At 53.2% G+C, this 21,341-nt stretch overlaps 2 protein-coding genes across 3 annotated transcripts; one reads left to right on the plus strand and one right to left on the minus strand.

The window, feature by feature from the left end:
• Positions 1–969: 969 nt before the first annotated feature.
• On the plus strand, positions 970–3,258 carry B3gnt8 (UDP-GlcNAc:betaGal beta-1,3-N-acetylglucosaminyltransferase 8). Its single transcript, XM_027920650.2, has 2 exons — positions 970–1,052; positions 1,476–3,258. The coding sequence occupies exon 2, from the start codon at positions 1,508–1,510 to the stop codon at positions 2,693–2,695; it is 1,188 nt and encodes a 395-aa protein (XP_027776451.1). The 5' UTR covers positions 970–1,052; positions 1,476–1,507; the 3' UTR covers positions 2,696–3,258.
• Bckdha (branched chain keto acid dehydrogenase E1 subunit alpha) lies at positions 3,246–21,194 on the minus strand. Of its 2 annotated transcripts, none has more exons than XM_071605100.1 (9): positions 21,065–21,194; positions 13,405–13,596; positions 13,217–13,303; positions 10,157–10,265; positions 6,357–6,518; positions 5,006–5,212; positions 4,659–4,800; positions 4,277–4,448; positions 3,246–3,808 (listed from the first exon to the last, which is right to left on the minus strand). In XM_071605100.1, exons 1-9 carry the CDS (start codon positions 21,134–21,136, stop codon positions 3,638–3,640), a joined length of 1,314 nt encoding a protein of 437 aa, XP_071461201.1. In that variant the 5' UTR covers positions 21,137–21,194; the 3' UTR covers positions 3,246–3,637. The 2 variants fall into 2 exon arrangements, with proteins under 2 accessions (XP_071461201.1, XP_027776442.2); XM_027920641.2 differs by lacking the exon at positions 21,065–21,194 and adding an exon at positions 20,868–21,000.
• Between the last annotated feature and the right edge of the window lie 147 nt (positions 21,195–21,341).

Genomic DNA, 21,341 nt, shown 5'->3' on the forward strand with positions numbered 1-21,341 from the left:
TGATGCTGAAGTCACTGCAGCGAGGGAGGGGCAGGCACCAGGGCAGCTGGCCCCAGGACTGGGTGAGAGCCTTAGGAATTGCTTACAGGCCTCCCTTCGGGTGGGTGGCCTAGGCAAAGAGGGGGGAGGTTCTCTTGGCTTCCGGTGTGCTCCCCCATCACCCCTACTGCCCTTCACTTAGCTCCCCTTCACCTGGTCCTTCTTCCTTGTTCCTCTTTGCTGGTTCCTTACAGGCTCCCTTCACCTCTCCCAGGGTCAGTCTCCACCTTCCGGTTTCCTGCTCCCAGTCCTCCACCCACAGCCCTCAACCTCGGCTCCTGCAGGGGCTTCCTAGCCAACCCATGTCCATTTCCCTGCTCCACGCCCTCCAGGGCACCTTCCCCATCTTCTCCTGGCTCTCTCATCTCTGTCTCCCTCTTTTCTCTCTTCCTGACTCCTGGCCGAGGTCTCCCTGGCTGTCTTTCTCTCCTCTTGATGTCCCGCCTCCTCCCTGCCAGGCCAGTCCTCACCCCTACCCCGACTACAGGCGCAACAGCAAACATCCCTATCTCTGGCGGCCGATCCATCCCCACTCAGCACATTCACACCGCCTCTGGGCTGTGGCCTCAAGCCAGCCCCTGGCCTCCCTCCCCATCTTTCCTCTTTGGGACTCGGCTTCCCTCTGGGTCATTCTGACACCACCCAGTCCTTGGCCTCACCCTCTCCTGGACTCTCTCCCCTAGGCTCCTGGACCACCCCTCCTGGGCCTCACAGGGTCCCATCTGTTGCTGTGGCCACCCCTGCACCTCCCCCCCCCCTCACCAGAAAACCAGCCCTAACTCGCAGGGAGGCTCATCTCCCCTTGGGCCTCCCGCCTCCCCACTCCCTCCTCCCTCAGCCCCGCCCCAGCCCCTCCCGGCCCCTGGGGCCCTCCAGCCTCCTGCTCCCGCCCTGGCTGGGCTGGGCTGGGCTGGGCTGGGCTGGCAGCCTGACGACACTCAGGCAGGGGCAGCACCGAGAAAACCTGACCAGAGGCCCGGCCGCGCCGGAGCTGGTGGGAGCCAGACCAAAAGGTACAGAGGAGACAGATCCCGGTCCCCCAACCCTGTCCCTGGAGTAGTGTTGCTGGGAGAGGGAGGCTGGGTTTCTGAGAAGTGAAAGGAACCCTCCAGCCAGCTGGGGATCAAGTGATCCTGATTCCTGGGAAGAATGGAGAGAAGAGGAGGTAGGAATGGTGGCCAGTGGAAATGGGGACTAGGTCACCTCCAGGGCTTTTAGGAAGGTGGAAAAAGAATGGGATTGGAATGGAGGGGAAAGTCCCCAGTCCAGTTGGGTCCCTGGCAGGCTGGGGGTGACCTGTTGGGGTCAGAGAATGAGAGAAGCCATTACAGGGTTGGCTAAGACTGAGAAACTGAGGCAATTTGCCTGGGGCCCGGCCGGGCCCTCTCTAGAGGCTGGTCACACCGCTGTAGCTCCCCTGTGACTCCCTTTTGCAGCTCCCTCGGCTGCCCCTTCCCTGGGCCAGGTCATGCGCTGCCCCAAGTGTCTGCTCTGCCTGTCAGCATTGCTCACGCTCCTGGGCCTCAAAGTGTACATCGAGTGGACCTCCGAATCCCGGCTTAGCAAGGCCTACCCAGGACCCCGGGGTACGCTGTCAGGCCCCACATCAGCCAGCACTGAGCCCACCCTGCCTGCCAATCTCTCAGCCCGCCTGGGCCAGACTGGCCCACTGCCTTCAGCTTATTGGAACCAGCAGCAGTGGCGGCTGAGAGCCCTGCCCAGTGAGAACAGTGCTGAGGCAGGGGGCTGCCAGGCTTGGGGAGCTGCTGCTGCTGCTGAGATCCCAGACTTCACCTCCTACCCTGAGGACCTCCGTCGCTTCTTGCTGTCAGCAGCCTGCCGGAGCTTCCCACAGTGGCTGCCTGAAGGCAGCCAAGTAGCCAGCTGCTCAGACACTAACGTCCCCTTCCTGCTGTTGGCTGTCAAGTCGGAACCAGGACGCTTTGCAGAACGACAGGCCGTGAGGGAGACGTGGGGCCGTCCAGCTCCTGGGATTCGGCGGCTCTTCCTGCTGGGGTCCCCAGTGGGTGAGGGGGGCCCTGACTTGCGCTCACTGGTGGCCTGGGAGAGCCGTCGCTACAATGACCTGCTGCTCTGGGATTTCCTTGACGTCCCCTACAACCGGACGCTCAAAGACCTGCTGTTGCTGGCCTGGCTGGGCCACCACTGTCCGGAGGTGAATTTTGTCCTGCAAGCTCAGGACGATGCTTTTGTACACATGCCCGCCCTGCTGGATCACCTGCAGGCCCTGCCGCCCACCTGGGCCCGAAGTCTCTACCTGGGTGAGGTCTTCACCCAGGCCAAGCCCCTCAGGAAGCCTGGGGGACCCTTCTATGTACCCGGGTCCTTCTTTGAAGGTGGTTACCCAGCCTATGCGAGTGGGGGTGGCTACGTCATCGCGGGGCGCCTGGCTCCTTGGCTGCTGCAGGCGGCAGCCCGCGTGGCACCCTTCCCGTTCGATGATGTCTACACAGGCCTTTGCTTCCGAGCCCTGGGTCTAGTACCACGGACACACCCAGGCTTCCTCACAGCCTGGCCGGCAGACCGCACCACAGACCCCTGTACACTCCGAGACCTGCTGCTGGTGCGGCCCCTCAGCCCCCAAGACAGCATTCGGCTCTGGAGACAGCTGCAGGAGCTGCAGCCACAGTGCTGAGCCTTGCGAGAAGGGGCTAACCTGGTCTGCCCCCGCCCGCAGGTCTTGGTGTGAGGGTGCAGGTCCTGGATCCTGGACTGCTTGAGCCACTCCTGGGCACTCTTTGTCCAGGGGACTGGACAGAAAGGATGAGGCTTGTTTTTGTCTACCTTTTGTTTTTGAAAAATATGTACTCCCCACTCTGAGGCCTCAAATGGTTTTTGCATCTGTGGGGCCACGGGGTGCAACGAAGCAGAGCTCAGCTGCCCTTGAACCTTCACTGTAGACACACCCCTTCCTGGAGTGGCAGATCTGATAGGTATCCTGGTCACTTTACTGGACACTAGGCTTGAGCTATCCCATGGGAGAGCAGGGGACCATCTCTGGAGGGCCTCCTACCACCCCATCCATCTGCCAAACCTGACCCTCCAGCCTGTGGAAGTTGCAGGGGAAGCAAATATCTCAACAGCTTTGTCCTTATGTATCTAATGTGTAGAAGCCGGGTGTGTCCCAGATTAGTCATGTTGGACCCTCCCCTGTCCCCCAAACTCCAGGTAACAGAGACCAGAAGTGCTGAAGAGCCACAGGCAGAGCCGCAGAGTTTATTTACTCCCCTGACCAACTGTCACTGAGTAAACTCCATAGGCCACCCTGCCATCTCACCCCACCCACCAGAGGAGGAGCTTCTGGTTCCTAGGCATGCTGGCTGGCCCCTGGGAGGAGGCGCCGTAACAGGTGAAGAGGAGCTGACCAAGTCTCAGCAACTGCTGCAAACATGGCCCCCCAAGTGGAGCTGCCTGGAGGGGAGGGATGGGGAGTAGGAGCCACCCCCACAGTCTGAGGCACAACCCAGCCACCAGTAATTTATTAGAGCTGGCTGGGGAAGCAGTGGGGGTGGGCGTCCTGCCAGGCCTCCCTCCTCAGCTCAGAGTGTGGTACCTATCGGAGTAGCTGGGGAGCATCTCACTTGTCAAAGTGGTCCAGGGGATAATGCTCCCCATAGGTCTGGAGATGCCGGGCCAGGGACTCCTGCTGCTTCCGGAGCTGGGTGGGCATCTCCTGATACACGTCCGAGAAGAGCAGGTAGGGGCTGGGCTTCGGCTTGCGCTCGGCCTGCTCAAAGGCCTCCATCACCTGGGGGACACCAGAGGGTGGGAGGCATACACCTCCCCATGGCCCTGCCTCTCCCTGTGGACCCTAAGCCAGGGGTTAGCTGCTGAACCTCTATGTTCCCATCTGGACAATGGAGAGGATGAAGACAAAGGTGGTGAAGTTAACTGTGCCAGACTGTCTCTGAGCGGATCTCCACTGCTCAGGGACTAAGCTGCCGCATCCTCAGGCCACCCTCTAAACGGGGAACTCCAGTACCCTCTCCAGAGGTGAGGAAGTGGCAGGACAGCTTGCCCAGGACATACTGCAAGATGTGGCTGAGGCCAAGTGACAGCCTCATGCCACAAGCCACACCTGGGGACATAATGGGTTACCCTCTGAGTCTCTCAGCTTGACAACCCCAGATCCCAGCACCCCATTCTCCCAGAGCGCTTACCCACCAGCACAGCAGCCCCCCCAGCACGCCCGGCCTAAGTGACAGTGGCCCCTCACCTTTTTGCGTGACTGCTTCCGCCAGGCCTTCTCCTGCTCCTCGTCCCACCAGCCACGGCTCAGCAGGTAGAGCCTCAACCTTGAGATGGGGTGGTCCTGCTTGTCCCAGTAGTTGACCTCATCCACTGAGCGGTACGCCGAACTGTCGTCACTGGTGCTGTGGTGCCCAATCCTGCCCAGGAGGGGCCCTGGTCAACTTGGGGCCCCTGGAGTAGGGGTCAGAGGGATGGGGGGACTAGGGAGTAAGGGGTGGAAAGGGAGCAAAGGCAGGGAGGGGGATGGCCCCCGGGTGTGGAAGCCACATTCTAGGGGCAGTAGTGAGGGAACTGCTACAGATGGTAGCTGTCAGGACTGTGGGGGTGGCGACGGGAGAGGCAGGCACCTGTAGGTCATGGCTTCAATGAGGAAGGGCTGGTTCTCTGCCACAGCCCGCCGCCGGGCCTCCTTGGTGGCATTGTACACAGCGAACACATCATTGCCGTCCACTCGGATTGACATAATGCCGTACCCGGGGCCTCGTGCCGCTGCAGGGACAGGGAGGCCCCAGGGCTCAGATGAGGAAAATGTGCAGCACGAGGGAAGAGCAGGGAGTGAGGCGGAGCACTGAGCCAGGTCCAGAGCGAGGAAATGAAGGCAGAGCGAGGAGGAGAGCGAGGCAGAGCAGGGGGTGGGGAACAGCGCCGCGCGCCTCCAGGGCTCTGTCCACAGGCAGGCGGCGGTGGGCCTTACCAATGCCATCCCCTCGGTACTGCTCGGAGGTGGGCGTGGAAATGGCATAGCCATTGTTCCGGCAGAAGAAGATGATGGGACACTCGAGGGTGGCGGCGAAGTTGAAGCCAGCGTGGGCATCCCCCTCACTGGCTGCCCCCTCACCGAAGTAACAAATGACAACCCTGTTGGCATTGGCTCGCTTGGCTGCATAGGCTGCCCCCACGGCTGCAGAGCAATGAGAGGGCGGTGAGCAGGAGCAGACACACACACACACACACCACTCTCGCACATGCCCCACCAGAACCTGGGCTCAGACTAGCTGTCACTAGACACACAGAGGAACCCCCCAGAGCCTGCCCACCTGAGTCTTCGGCTTCTCTGCCACCAAACACCACCTTCCAATTGCTCAGTCCAGAAACTTCGGCATCCCTGACTCAATACTCTGTCATCCCCCACATTTACCCCCTTCAAAATATAACAAGAATCCAAGCCCTTCTCACCCCAGGGCCAAGCCTCTGGCTGCTCATGCCTGAGTTAACCAGCAGCCACCTCACTGGTGCCCTGCCCCGCAGTCTGTTATCCAAGGGATAGCCAGAGGACTCTTAAAACGAGAGCCAGGCAAAGTGACCCCATGACAGAATCCTCTCCAACCCACAGCTCCCAGAGCACTCAGGGTCAAAGTCCCTGCAAAAGGTAAAGATTACAAGGCCCACCCACCCTGCACATCCGCAGTCCTCTCCCACCCCTCGCTGTCTCCATCCACCTGTATAAAGGGGATTTAGGGTACCCAGTGAGCTCTGGGAGTGTGTCTGATTGGGGACTGAGGCCAACAAGGAGTAGAGACAGAACCTAGGCTCTGGGGTCACATGGTCCACGGTTCCAGCTGCTCTTCTACTCCCTACCTGTCAGGAGACCTTTAGCACATCACTTGACTTTCCCTCCTTGACTTTAATTTCTTGCTCTTTATAACAGGAGTAACAGCAAATAATAACCTTTACCCCCATGGCACTGCAGTGTGACAACAGAAGCCAAGCACCTGCACAGAGCCTGGACCCTGGTGTACACGCAGGGGCACTCTGGCCTGTGTGCTCCCTCAGGAGCAGTGGGTCGGGGCGGGCGGAAGCCTGGGAAACCTAGACTGTGGTCATGCTGGCTCAAGGCTGCTGAATGGGGTGAGGACATTACTGGGGCCTTCTCAAAAGGGTCCCAGATGAAAAGTACCTTGAAAGTCCAGAGCACAGGCCAGGGTCTGAGAGCAGCACCATCGGAAAGCTCACACACAAGCCCACCCGTGAGGGCTGGGAAAGGGACAGGGCCCAGAGGGTGTGAATGGGTCTGCACACATGAGCGTCAGGGCATGCATCCTCACCCTGAGGGATCTGGGTGGCCAGTGGAGAGGAGATGGTGACGAAGTGGCGCTCATTGCAGCCATAGTGGACAGGCATCTGGCGCCCCTTCCCTGGGTCACTTACATTGCCATAGCACTGAGCCATGAACAGTTCCAGGGGATAGTCGCGATACATCAGTACACCTGGTGGAGAAAAGGCAGCTGTTAGCCTGGTGAGTGGTTTGGGGGAATCACACCAACCCTGTGGGTGACCCTGGGGGGGCCTCTTCTTTCCCAGGCTTCTGTATCCCTGTCTGTAAAACAAGGAACCAGAACAGAGCAGGAAAGGCAAATTCAGAACTCACAGGGACCCGGCAGGAGCTGCAGACATGACTCATGGGAGACGGGAAAGCAGAGGTGTGTCAAGGGGGAGGCCAATGTTCAGATGACAATCCAGGTTTTCAAAAGGTGGCAGAAACTCAGCTAACTAGCTCTTTCTTTCTCCTTCCCACAGCCCTTCTCTTTTGTTAGGGATGGAACTCAGGGCCTCGTGCATACTAGGGAAGTACTCTACCATTAAGCTATACCCAAGAGACTTTTATTTATTTACTTATTTATTTGGTAATGGGGATTGAGCCCAGAGGTGCTCTACCACTAAGCTTTTTTATTTTTTATTTTGAGACAACATCTTGCTAAGTTGCTAAGGCTGGCCTCCAACTTCTGATCCTTTTGCCTCAGCCTCCCACATCACTGGTATTATAGGATGTTTGTTTCAATGAGAAACTGTGGTATTTTTTAGGTGTCTTTCATGAATACAATTCTTAAAGTACATGCCACCCATTCATATCTTCTGTTCTAGAGAGGTAATATCCTATTTATGGAAGTAAAACCCTCTTTTCAAACAAACCCCTGGTGGATGCCCAGCTCACTATCAAAGGGAACCACTCTGGTGAAAGGGGCCCTGCCTGCTAAGTTAGAGGACGGCAGGAATCTGTGACTATCCTAAAACAAGCAAGGACTCTCTCTGCTCTACCTGACAAGGGGACAACCTCATACCCCTATCTTCAGCAGTGCTGTGGATCAGATGTCCCATGGCTGGCCCTGAGGGTGTGAGCACCGAGACGCAGCTGTCTGATACCATGGTTCCCAAACCCCTTCCTTTACTGCCAAACCCTTTCTTCAGATGACAATTTAATAGGGTCACATTACATGACATGGCAGTCCCCCTGTACACAAAGGACGCACGTCCTCCTTGAATAACAACTGCAAACACAGGAAGATAATACGACGAGCCAAGGGCTGTTCCGAGCGTCTTTATACAGTCACTAAGTGAATACTACAGCATCCCCGCACGGCAGGCACGATCATCCTCTCACTCACAGAGGAAACAGACCCAGAGCGCTCCCACAACTGCCTCCATGTCACGCCACCAAGTGGCAGAACAGAGGGGGGCCTAAGGCAAAACTCAAATTAAGACTGTGTCAGAGGGGCTGGGGCGGTAGCTCAGTGGTAGAGCACTTGCCTACCATGTGTGAGGCACTGGGCTCGATTCTTGGCATCGCACATAAATAAATAAATAAATAAAATAAAGGTCCACAAACAACTAAAAAAATTTTGTGCCAGAGAAAAGCAAGGGAGTAGCTCTGTTTATCCGCTCCGTGGATGCCCCCTGGGACAGCGATGGTGAACACAGCTCAGACTGCTTGGACAATCAGCTTTGAAATTGTGCCCTTCTTGAAACTTTAGTCTAGCACAACTTCAACGTTCACCTTTAGTACTAGTTCCTTAGTTATCTTCTGTTATAGAGGTTTGAATGGGCATAATACTAATCTGCACGCTATGTGGCCGTACTGCACAGCAACCGCTAGGGGAGAAAACTCTCAGGCTGGAGGAGAAAAGGAGGTCTTGTGGAGCACGGGAAATGGTCCAAGCGCTGCCACCAGACATCTTAAAATGTGGTCCCAGGCCCTTCTACATAAGAAGTACTGGGCAGGAGGCAGGAAGGTGTTAGAATTACAGCCTCAGGGCTGGATGCAGCTCAGTGGTAGAGCTCTTGCCTAGCATACATGAGGCCCTGGGTTCTAGCCCCAGCACTGCAAAAAAAAAAAATACATATATATATATATACATAATCTCAGGCCCAGCACCCAGGAAACTGCAGGTCCCCGGGAGATGATGCTCTACCTTGGTCCTTGCTGCCTCTTCACTGTCCTCCTCACTGAGTGCCACTCCCTGCTGTGCCCCAGGAGGAGCTCTATATACAGCCCTGGAAGGGCACTGGTGGCACACAGCAAATGCAAAGGCTGTCACGGGATCAGACTGCTGCAAGAAGGCACACAGCCTAGACCCACAACCTGTCCGATGTGGGTGACCCGCCTGGCTTTCACAGGTTAACAGGATGCCTGCCTCATGCAGAGGGGCCACAGTCTGCCTGCACTCTGTGACAATTCCCATGTAGTAGGAAATTTAAAACAAACAGCACCTTTGCCTTCCAGAGCTCAATGAAGCTGGCTTTTTCTAAGAGGACTATGTTTCCTCCCATGTCACAGTGGACAGAGGACTCACCCAAGCCAATGGGCCTCACTAAGGCAAGTCAGCTGGGAATTAGGGGAGTCGCCTTGCCTCCTCACCCAGCACCACAGCCTTGGCATAAACCGTTCTGTAGCTGCCCAGTGTCTGGGAAACCTGATTTTCCTTGTGAATGACACTGAACCTCAAATATCACAAGCCATTTGCCTCACCTTAGTTCATGTCCAGTTGAAGGAAGTAGATGGCCACCCTCACCTGGTTCCACCTCCGTGCTGGAGAGATGTTCCAGAGAGAGGCCCTAGTCACACTATCCACCAACTCTGAATGCTCACCCTGTTCTAGGCTCAGTATTAATAGCTCTGCACCAACTGCCCCATGACTCCTCTCAACAAACATTTGGGGTTACCATTCCCTTATAAAGCAGGAAACAGCTGGGTACAGCAGCACATGTCTGTAATCTCAGCAATTCAGGAGGCTGAGGTGGGAGGATCACAAATTTGAAGCCAGCCTCAGTAACTTAGCAAGACCCTAAGCAACTTAGCAAGATCCTGTCTCAAAATAAAAAATAAAAAGGACTGTGGATGTGGCTCAGTGGTAAAGTCCCTCTGGATTCAATCCCCAGAACTAATACATAAATAAATAAATAAACAAACAAGGAAACAAGACTCACAGCATGGTCAAGTAACTTGCCTGAGGTTGCCTGAGAGGAAGGTATAGATTTGCCCCTGGCACATGCTCACTGATACCCCTGTGGGGCCCCTACGCTAGCAACCACTCTAGAGTGCCCTCTTGCTGCTCCCTGGGCTAAGGCCCCGCTCTGGGCACTCGCCAGGGCTCAGCCATTTCCCTCAGGCTTGTTCTCTGGTCCTTCTTTTCACTCGCCCTCCCCAGCTCCCCAGCTGGCATCTGTCAAGCTCCCTGTCATCACCATGTTTGCCATCTTCCCATCTGTCCCAGCTCCCTGGAGGACAGCAGAGCCTGGGAGAGGCCCGGAGAGTCCTACACCAGGTGGACAGGGGTCCACAGCACATGCCGACCTTACTGCATCCTTCCAGCAGCCCTTGACTCTCCTCCAGAAGTGGCACAACCGTGGCTCAGATGACTGGTAAAGAGTGGGGAGAAGCAGAGTCTCACCACCACGCTTCTCGGCCTTCAGGGAGGGGATGCGTGCTCCCCAAAGTCCTGTCCCTGGCCTGACAGCATGGAAAGCTCTTCCTCTGTCTTCTTAGACCTTCGTGGCATTATGCTGCCCCTGGAAGAGCACCTGGGAGAACAAAACTGTGGACCACAACAGGGGCCCCAGGCAGACATACCTGCCTCCCGGTACTGGCCAAACACCAGGTCCGTGCTGTCCAGGGCGGCTGCACTGCCCACGTGGGTCCCCTCCTCGCCATAGTTGGTCATATAGAAGGAAATCCGGCCCTGAGAGTGGAGGGGGCCCGAAGGCCCAGGCTAGGTTACACTGGGCAATGACCACCATGAGAATCGTACCAACTTCTGATGGCGCTCATCCAGTCTTTCACAAAGTTGGCCCCAAGCCAGGCCACGCGGGGCTCCCACCTTCAGAGGAACTGCCAGGATGGTCAGAGCCAGGGTGATGGGGTCTCTGGGACAAGAGCCCGAAGAAGGGATGCAGCTCCAGGCAGAAGAACGATAAAGGCCACGATGAGTCCAGAAGGGACACAGGGGAGAGCAGTGAGGGAGGCGACACCCAGACCACAAAGTGACTGTGGCACCTGCCCCAGGGAGCAGTGCGGTCACACAGGTGTTCAAGATTCTCCCCACTGTGTGTGGCACATGGAGGACCCAGGGCCCACGAGGGAGCGGGAGACTGGGGGCAGTGGCCTCACCTAGCAGGCAGGGAGAGGGGCAGACAGAGGAGTCCTCAAAAGCTGAGCTAGCAGTGCCGAGGGTGCTCAAGCCAGCCCCCTTCTCTAGAACCCTCCAGCCCTAGGCCCTGGAACAGAACGCTCAGGTTCCCGGCCCCCTGGTAGCCAGACTCTTCAAGTTTGCTTGTGCTCTCTGGGTAAAGGACTCTACTGCTGGCATCACCCATGCCCCGCCCCCTTCTTCTTCCTGCCTAGCTTGGAGCCATGATGCCTGGACCTGTGGCAGCCATCCTGTGAATGTGAGGCAACAAGCACAGGATGAAGGCCAACTCGCCAACAATGAAACAGAAAGAGAGGAAGGGACTGGGTACCCAGTGGTGCTGCTGAGAAGCTGAATGATTCCTCAGGTGAGACCTAGAGACAGCGGCTAAGAGGAGAAAGAGCTGGCAAGGGAAGGGCAGGGAAAGGGATGAGATAAAGGTTTTCAGTTTGGGCAAGGGGTGACTTGTGGCACCCACCCCTGATAAATGGACTGGGAGAAGAAGAAGAGCAGGTCTGGGAGAAAAATGCCAAGCTCAAGTTTGGACAGGCTGAGTTTGCTGTGGGACATCCAAGGCAAAGTGCCAAGTAGATCTAGAGTTCCAAGAAGTCTGGAGAAACAGGGAACTCCCGGTGTAAGACGGAGATGAGATCACCCAGGACTGAAGAAGGTGGAACGAAGTGAGCTTGAGGTGGCCCCCTAAGGCCACCCCCTGCTAAGCCCCCCTTGGGGCTCAGCAAAGCCCACCTCCATGTGCTTCCTGGGCCTGGTTTCAAGTGCTGTTGGGAAACAAAACAGTGCTTTCTTCTAAGTGGGGAGCCAATTAAAGGTTAACTAGTCTTCCAGTGCCAACCGAGTGGGAGGATGGTAGCTGTTCAGTTCAGTATGGAGAGGGGCATGACACAGGACTCAGGCTAGTGGCTAAGGTTACTGGGTGCCTAACCCTCTTCCCTCTGTTAAGAGAGGCACAATGGCACACATCTGTAATCCCAGTGACTCGGAAGGCTGAGGCAGGAGGATCACAAGTTCAAAGCCGGCCTCAGCAACTTAGTGAGACCCAAAGAAACTTAGCAAGACCCTGTCTCAAAATTTAAAAAAATAAAAAGGGCTAGGGATGTAGCTCAGTAGTAAAGCACCCCTGGTTTCAACCTCCAAGAGAAAGAGAAAGAGGGGACACTGCAGGTAGCAACTAAAAGCAGATATTACTGAGAGGGACTTGCTAGAAAGTTCTATAATGGTTTGGGTGGGGAGATGGCAGCTGAGATGTGCCATATCTGACCTTCCACTTTCCTTCTACTTGCTGCCTGAAGTGAGACACAATAGAGGCAACTCTGGCACCTTTTTGGATCATGAGTGGACCTTGAAGAAGGGAGAAGCCAACATTCTGGACATTAGATCAGAGCAGTGAAAGGAGGCCAGGTATCCACTGATATCATGGTGACATCAGACCCGCCTCAAATCACCTGTACACTGATTTTTTTTTTTTTTAATCCAAGTGACAAACTACTTTATCTGTTAAGCTACTGCTTTTGATTTTGTTTGCTAAGGCTTTTTTTTGGAGTGAGGAGGAATCTGTCACTTACAGCTAAACATAATCCTAGTATACATAGGTTCAATTGTGAAAGTTATGGTAATCTGCCTCAGTGTCAGCCAATGGGCAAGGGCCTTACATGCTGGGTCTCACAGAATTCCTACCCCAGCCTTATGGGATAGCATCTAGCATTATCCCCTTTAAAAAAAAAATTATTTACATTTTTTGCAATGCTGAGGTAGCACTCAGAGATAAAGCAGCCTTCCCAAAGCCACAGAGCTAGAAAGGGGCAGAATTAGGACTTGGATCTTACAGGCTTGCTCTAGAGCCTGTACTGATTCCTTTCCCTCTGCCACCTCTCCGTGAGCCTAGAGCTGCTCAGTACTGACCACTAGCCATAGCACTATGCCTGATAAAATGCCACCCATGCTCAAGAATGAAGAAGGCCAAGGCAAAAGAAAAAGAGAGAAAGATGTCTGAGAACTTCTGAGCCCTTGGATCCAGCTAAGCCTGCAAATAGGGCCCTGGGGACATGAGGCTGAATCAATAAATTCCCTGTTGGTGCACATTGGCTTGACTGGGTCAGTCCTCTGACACTAAGTCTTCAAAAGACTGACACACTGGATATAGGCCTTGAGTGGCCCCTGGACACTGCGGGAAGCACAGAGGGTCCACCCTGCTTCTCAGGTCTATGAGCTCTCCCAAGGAAGGGCCATTGGGCCTTCTCCTCTCTGGCCTCTCCCAGAACAATGAGCCCAGGCAGGCACACACACACACACAGGAGTTTTTAATGACTACATCCATCTCTCTGTCCTTGGGCTAGACCCCTCCCATACTTCCTCAAGAGCCCTGAGAGAATCCCAAGAACTCTAAAAACATCTCCATTCCTCTCTTCTCCTTGGGAGTTGTCCTTTGGTCCAAAGCACAAGTACAGGATAATTCTGACTCCCACCCCAGGCCTGTCCCCACGCACCTGTCGCTGGGACTCATAGAGGATCCGATCCATGGTGTTGAGCAGTGTCATGCTCCTGTAGAACTTCAGCACCTTTTCCTGGGGCAACTGTGAACAGAGACACAGACAGATAGGGGCATATGAGACCAGAGAAGAAACAAACAAGGGACTTGGACATGGCGGGGAGGGGCGGAAGGGAGCAGCCTCACATTGGGGTCCTCGCTGGGGTTGATGATCTGGCCCTGGCGGTCCATGACACGGTAGATGGGGATCCCGGAGATGACATTCGGCTGGATGAACTCGAGCTTGTCTACAAACTCTGCTGAGGCCCCTGGGAACTGGGGCTTGTCGTCCAGGGAGGAGAACTGCTGCTGCTGCTGCTGCTGCTGCCTGAGAGGGTGCTGGGGAGAAGGCGGAAGGGGTACTGAGTCAAGAGCCGCACTGAGGTTCCGGCTGGCTCAACACCAGCAGCCACAAGACAGCATGATGGGTAAGCTGCACAGCCCCATGGGGTCTGGCGCACAGGGTGTGAACCCTGCTCTACTCTATTGCTGTGACACCTTGGCCAAATTACTACAATACCATAGAGGATTCTCATCTGAAAAATCAGGATGAAAATGACATCCACCAGCAGCAAAGTGTGTGCTTCACGTGTGTAAGGCCTTGGGTTTATTCTCCAGCACTAGAACAAAACAGGAACATCCACTCGACAGAGCTATTGTAAGAATGAAATCACGTAGTCTGAATGGCAGGCTGCTCAGGAACTGGCAGCTGTTGCCATTCTCATTATCACAGGCTCAAAGTCTTCATCCTGGCTTTTGAGATCTCCCCAGTCTGGCCACAAGTCTCCCTCTGTCCCCCACTCCTACCACAGGCATGTTCAGACACCCTGACAGACCCATTACTGACCCCAACGCCACATACCAGGGAGGACAACCCAGAATAGAGCTTAAGTTGTTGAGTTTTTAAGAGTCAGATTATCGGGATTCGAATGTCCTTCTAGCTGACAAGGGACAGGGACTTCCCCTCTTCATGTGTCTCCTTTCCCCTCTATAAAATGGAAAACACCTCATGGAGTGCTGCAAAGTTTAAAGAAGATCATGTATATTTCAGTAGACTATCTACAAAATAGTAAATGTTCAAGAAAAATGCCGACTATGATGGTTTCTATCACACTGCTGCTCACCCTGACGAAGTAGCCTCCTCTCCCATCACCTGGCCAACTGCGCCACACATTTTGCTACCTTCTTGAAGCCAGGCCTGGCTTCCCCTGCAAGCTCAGACTGATTGATTCAATAAATATTTGAGCACCTGCTTTGTTCCCAGCCCTGTGCAGGGTTCTGGGAACCCTAAATATCTGTCCTTGCTACCTACTAGCAGGAAGACAGATGCTGGACAAGTAAAGCCGAGGGGAGCCCTATTACCCAGTGGTACTTTCTCATGGCACAGTGGAAACGGCAAGGCCTCTCTGAGGGAGTGATGCTGGAGCTGAGCCTGCAGGACAACTAGGAGTCAGGGAGGGCGCATCCTGGGCAATGGGGACAGAATATGCAAAAGACAAAGAGCACAGCATGAGGTGTTCTTCCCGGAAACTGGAAAGTGGCAAGGAGCCCTGTGGGGAGGTCACACTCCTCAGACCAGAAGAGGCAGAGTTGGGAAAGCCTGAGAGCCCCGCAGGAGGTAGACCAATTAGCGCTCTGCCTGCACCACCTCAGCAAGTCCTCAGGGCACCTGTGAGGTGGGCTTGTTCCTCATTGCCTGGGAGGAGAGGCTTGGGGAGGTAACCAGTCTGCAATGGGCAAAAAAAATCAGAATTTACATTAAGACTGGGCTTCTAACCTGGGGCCTGAGATCCAGACCTCAAAACCCAAGCTCTAAACCCCAATGCCAGCTCAGTTTCCACATCTGCGTCTTTCCTTTCCACCGCTGCCTGGATTCCTCCCAGGTCAGCAATTGTGGCTTCACTTTCAGGGGGAGCTAGAGGAGGACCAGCTCACCATGAGCTGCATCTCACGTGTGGGGGCTCACGTGTCCCCCTCCCTTCCTTTAACTGCAGTGAACAAGCCACCAAGTTTCCTGGGGGTAGCATGCAATGTATGTGCAATTATCTGCATTTGTGGCGGTGAGGAAATGACACTCCTGGCAGCAGGGCAGGTTGGGGCCTGACACACGGGCAGACATGCCTTCCCCTCTGACAAGGCAGCACCTGCTCCCCTTCCAAGCACTGGGCACGGCTAGGCCTTTACGTGGACCAGGAAGATTCCTCTGTTTTGTGTCTGTCTCTCACACATGCAAGTTCCAGGAAGGCAGGGGTGGCGTCCAGGTTGGCTCACGTAACAGGCTTTTGATGGATAATTACCAAACGAACGGATGAATGAGCAGTTAAGTTAGTGGCTCTGGAGTCAGACTGACCTGGATTCCAATTTCTGAGCTTACTGCATGGCTCTCTGCGAACACTTCATCTCTTTGAATTCCCTGTGAAAAGCCTGCAGAGAGCTATGTGTAAAGTTCCTAGTCCATGCACACAAGGGGTCAGCGCAGGCCTGGGATGGAGGGGTACTGTGTGTTTAAAAAATTTTGATCCCCAGCATCACCACCACAATCACCACCACAAAAAAGGGAGAAAAGAAAGAAAGAGAAATGGTATTAGAGAAAAAAACAAAGCCTGGGAAGGTTAAAAAGTAGGAAAGCAGGGGCTGTGGGTATACGGTTCAGTGGCAGAGTGCTTGCCCAGCACACGCAAGGCCCTGGGTTCCAACCCAGCACCAAATAATGACGACCCCTACAAAAAAAAAAAAAAGGAGGAAAAAGGGAAATGATGGGCACCTTGGGAAAAAGATGGGCAAAGTAGCGTGAGGAGGAGGACTGGCTGTACCTGAAATTAAATTGTAATACCAGGCGGTGACTCCAACACACATTGCCAAGGGAGAAACTGAAGCACAGGGGAAGTGAAGGACGCACTGACAGAACGGGCCTCAGGGCTGATGTTGGGGAGGAATGTTTTATTACTTTTGAGACAGGGTCTCACTAGGGGCTGGCAGGGGTCAGAAGGGAAGGGGCTGACAGGGCTGAGAAGAGCCAGGGTGTCAGAGCAGGACCATGGCCTAGAGTCTGGAAAGCTTCTGTAGGGCGTCCTGGTGAGCCCCTGATCCCAGAGCTGAGTTCCCACCATGAATTCCAGGCTCCTTTAGGGCCTGTGGAAATGATGGCCATCCACACCCCATGGTTCCTTGTAGGATTCAGTGAGCTCTGCAAGGGGCTCAGCTCATGGCTGAAACCTGAGGAATCACTTATTATGGATGGGGTGCAAAATGCCTACTAAAAGGGGGCTGGGGTTATAACTCAGTGGCAGAGCATTTGCCTAGCAAGTCTAAGGCACTGGGTTCAATTCTCGGCACCACGTATAAATAAAAATAAATTAAAGAAAGGTCCGTCAACAACTAAAAACCATATATTTTTAAAAAATGCCTATTAGGACTGGGGTTGTAGCTCAATGGTAGAGCACTTGCCTAGCACGTGTGAGGCATTGGGTTCGATCCTCAGCGCCAGATAAAAATAAACAGAATAAAGGTATTGTGTCCATTTACAACTAAAAAAGAAAGAAAATTTTTAAAATGCCTACTAAAGGATATGACCCCACCCATTTTTTTCCTTCAGTTTGGGCAGCTGGCCCAGTGGCCAGTGGCTTATGATGGCAGAGGCTACACATATTTACCAAAAGTCTTAGAACTACAGGGGAGCCCTGGCCACCTGTGCTGAATGGCCTGGTCTTGCCCAACAAGTTTGGGAAGGCCGCTGTGGGGTCATTCCCTCAGGCACCATAGTCAAAGGCACAGCATCAAGCAGGCCTCAGGAGCCTGTTTCTCCTGTACACATCCTCCTGGGCTACCGTGAGGTTGAAATGAATTGATGTGTACATGACCCAGCCCAGTGCCTGGAGCACAAGTGCTTGACAAACACAGTAGCTAGCAGGTGTACCAGCTGACCATTTTGGTCAAAGAGGCAGATACTGAACAATGGCCCCAAGGTGGACCTGAAGGGAACGCTGGAGACAGGGAGGGATTGATGACAAACACGAGGGGAAAGATGGTATGATGGTGAGCCACAGGACAAGGTAGACTAAATTGCCTGACTCCAAATCCTGGTTCTGTGGCTTTCCAGCCACATGACGCTGAGCAGGAACTTCTCTCCTTGAACCTGCGTGCCTCTCCATGGACAGAACAATATCTGCCTCACAGGCTGTGGAAGGTAGGGTAAAGCCACTGCCTGCGTCATAGGAGGAACTCTCACCAGCTATGACCAGAGGGAGCAGCAGCATTACTTCCTGGAGGACGGGAATTGAGCCAGGCTGCTGGACATGCAGGGCTGGGACAAAGGCAAGGGGAGTGGAATGGTTCAGTACTGGGGAACGACAAAGGCCCCAAGTCTGGCACCCTGGAGACCAGGACAGCCAGAGCTAGCCATGCGCACAGGCGCCACACGAAGCACTTAATCTAAGTGCCTGTGCTCACTGAATTCCTACAGGACCTGGGTGAGTCCCCCTCCATCAGAGGTCATGGGTACCTACTACATGGAGCTATTGCATAGGGCACTGGAGCCCCTGACAAGCTATCCCAGAACAGCTGGGCTGGAGAAACTTTACTGGTAATGAGCATAGACTGCGCTCCAATTGTTCCCCGACTTCCAGCAGGGTAGGGACTCTACTCATTCCCAAATGAGGCTCAGAGGTGAAATGGCCCCAACAGGCCCAGCCCTGGGGTGGTGTTGCAAAACTGACTCATGACTACCTGTCAGTCTGAGTTTTCTTCCTTTTCTCTCTAACCACTAAAAACATCTGCTATAATAGCAGCAGAGGGAAGGAAATCAGGCAAGCACTCAAGGGCAGCAGGGTGCTCAGGAAAGGGGTGATGAGAGGAGAGGCAAGAAGGCAGGGGACAAAGAAAGGCAGCCCCATCCCTCCCCGAAACCTCCTGCCCTCATAATCTACTTTAATCCATCTATTACAGTAAAACCTCCCAACCTCCTCCCAAGACACTCTTCACCTCCACCTGGTTAAAGCTGTACTTTCCACCTTCCAATACGGCAGCCACCAGCCATTTAAACTCATTAGAATTGAGTAAACTTGGGCTGGGGATGTGGCTCAAGCGGTAGCGTGCTCGCCTGGCATGCGTGCGGCCCGGGTTCGATCCTCAGCACCACATACAAAGATGTTGTGTCCGCCGAAAACTAAAAAATGAATATTAAAATATTCTCTCTCTCTCTCTCTCTCTTAAAAAAAAAAAATTGAGTAAACTTCAGTTCCTCAATCTGCTAGCCACATTTATTTTTTTATTTAATTTTTTCAGTACTGCGGCCCAAACCCAGGGGCACTTTACCACTGAGCCACATCCCCAGCCCTTTATTAATTTTTTATTTGAGTAGGGGTCTCACTGAATTGCTAAAGCTGGCTTTAGTAGCTGGAATTATAGATATGTGCCACCACACCTAGCTTTGTTAGCCACATTTAAAGTGTTCAGTAGTCACATGTGGCTAGTGACTACTGTACTGGATAGCATAAATAGAAAACATTTCCACTATCAAAGAAAGTTTTATTGGACAGCCCTGGTCTGCAATCTTTACTACTGTCCCTTCCCTTCACTCAAAAAAATAGGGACTCTTAATCTCAGAACAAGTGGGATAAAAACAGGTGGGGGAAGGGCAAATGACTCTAAGAAAACATAAAATTTAGGGCTGGGGATATAGCTCCTTTGGTAGAGTGCTTGCCCTACATGCACAAGACCCTGAGTTCAATCACCAGCACCAAAAATAAAATAAAATTTAAAGTAGGTAAATCAATGAAAAGCAGAAACTTCCTTCCCACCACCCTCTCCAAAATAAACAAAGGAGAAAAGGAAAGGCAACAGAAGACTAAGCCAGGAGGAGAACAGATTTAATCAGTCACAAATGACCTTTCCCTAGTTTGCACTCCTGTTCGCCTCCCGCCCCACTTGCTCAACCAATGGGCTCCTGGGACTGCCATCAGCTGTGGAGGATCTGATTTCTTTAAAAAAAAAAAAAAAAAGCCACAGAGAACAGCCATTAACAGGAGACTGTCCTACCCCCATTCCCCCACCTACTCCTGTCACCCTTCAGCATTTACCTGCATCAAATGACCTCCTTCCTGGGGACTCCTGCCTCATTCCTGACCTACTCTCTTACCCTGTTTCTCCTCCTACCAAGAGCTCCTTCCTACAGATTTCATCTTCCCTGCCTTATGAATTGGGGACAAGACTGCCAGGAACAATCTCAGAAGATCTTGAAAGATTCCTTCCAGAGCATCACCAATCCAGCCTGCACTCCCACAGAGTCACCTTCTTTGCTCTCTCAATCTCCAAGGTCAATTTCTGTCCCTTCCCTCCACCCTTACTAACAACAGTGGCCAAAATACCTACTGCCCTTATGATGTGTAGGGTCCAATTCTCAGCTCTTTATGTATTTTCACAACAACCCTGGGAGGTGATCACTGTTAACATTCTACAGTAAGGAAAATTACATCAAGAGAGGTGTCAGGTTCAGGCCCGCGTCCAGGGTCACACAACTGGAAAGTGACAAGGCGAGACGCAAACCCACGTGATGTAGCGTCAGAAACTACCCACATAACCATTCCTGTCTCATCTGGAATTTTAGCTCATAAATCTTGCAGTTCACTGCTTTTCCCCCCTCTAAATACAGGCTTCCAACTACTTTTTTTTAATATTTATTTTTTAGTTGTAGTTGGACACAATATCTTTATTTTATTTATTTATTTTTATGTGGTGCTGAAGATCGAACCCAGGGCCTCGCACGTGCTAGGCAAGCGCTCTACCACTGAGCCACAATTCCAGCCCTCCGACTACTTTTTATTGTTGTTACTTTTGTGATGGTTGGGAATCAAACCTAGGGCTTTGCACATACTAGGCAAGCTCTAGCCCCAGGACTCAACTACATCTTTTTGCAGTGTGATCTTCCCCTTAGCAGCATGTACCAAAAGCAATTCAGACCCTTTTGATAATTAACAAGGCTTTCTCAAGTGTTTTCGAGAAACGTGGGCAAAGGGCCCTGTCTGAACCTCTCTCCCGCTTTTCTCCCTTCATCAATTCAACAAACATATACTGATCATCTCCTGTGCACAATATCCACAACATATCTTAACTTTCCATCAGAGGAATCAAACGAGTTTCTCCGTAATCGGCTTTCAAATTAGAACTGGGGAGAAAGAGCAAAGAAATGCAAAGCCCTGTAAAAGCTTGTGACAGGGATCTGAGCTCTCCTTTCTCTCTGTTTTAACAGGACTTTTTACTCAGAAGGAGTTCTCCGCCTTACTTAGTCAGTTTCATTCTCCGACTTGTGAGGGGAAAGTTCTCCTGCGACCCTTGAAGGCGCCACCCCAGTGAGAGGGAAAGAGGAGGAACCCCCATCTCAATCTCCAAGGTGTCACCGGCCCTCAGGGTCCACACAGGAGCTGCCCCGCTTTTCCTTTCCTAAGGAGATGGAAGCTCTTCCTTTAAGTGTCCTCTCCAATTCTCCCACTGCTTTTCCCTCCGTGACTGGTGACTGCCCTCCTTCACACCCTGCAGAGAACCCACACTCTAAAGATAGGCTTTACGCCCCCATATACCCCTTAGAAAAAACCGCCTGGGGCCTCGGTACTCACAAATCTAGCCAATCCCCGAACCATAGGCTGCCGCAGCAACAGGAGGGTAGCCTGGCCCAGGCCTCGTCTAGGCCCCCAGACCCTAGCCACTGAGATCGCTACCGCCATCTTGGCTAACAAGCCCTTGTTGATCCGCCCCTCTCCTAGGCCAGACTCGGGGCTGCCCCACCATAAGCCTGATTCAAATGCCAGCATACCCTGAGAAAAAGAACACTTGCTTCCGATAAACAGCATCCAGGACACATATATGGGTGGATAAGACAATACATATTCCGAAAAGTTATTCTGATCGCTTCATTTTAATTACTCCCATAACTCTCAGAGAAGAGGACAACCTGACGGGAACCTCATCGGTGTAGGGCCGGGGGACCTTGGGTAGGTTGAGCCCAAGCCAAGGCCCGCCCCCTTTTTGCTATGGTCCAATGGCTTTGCTAGAGTTAGGAGGTGGGAGTGGGCGGAGCCAGATTGTTGGTA

Source organism: Marmota flaviventris, chromosome 18, assembly GCF_047511675.1.
Source record: "Marmota flaviventris isolate mMarFla1 chromosome 18, mMarFla1.hap1, whole genome shotgun sequence".
In the NCBI taxonomy this organism is placed as follows: Eukaryota; Metazoa; Chordata; class Mammalia; order Rodentia; family Sciuridae; genus Marmota; species Marmota flaviventris.

What these genes read in the sequence shown, in the direction of transcription:
- B3gnt8 (XM_027920650.2), top strand. Translation starts at nt 1,508, where the DNA reads ATGCGCTGCCCCAAGTGTCTGCTCTGCCTGTCAGCATTGCTCACGCTC.
- Bckdha (XM_027920641.2), bottom strand. Translation starts at nt 20,975, where the DNA reads ATGGCGGTAGCGATCTCAGTGGCTAGGGTCTGGGGGCCTAGACGAGGC. An exon ending in TTCGGGGATTGGCTAGATTT is followed by an intron (nt 13,597 to 20,867) that starts GTGAGTACCGAG and finishes CCTTCTCCCCAG; the next exon opens with CACCCTCTCAGGCAGCAGCA. An exon ending in GGCCACCCAGATCCCTCAGG is followed by an intron (nt 5,213 to 6,356) that starts GTGAGGATGCAT and finishes ATTGCTCTGCAG; the next exon opens with CCGTGGGGGCAGCCTATGCA.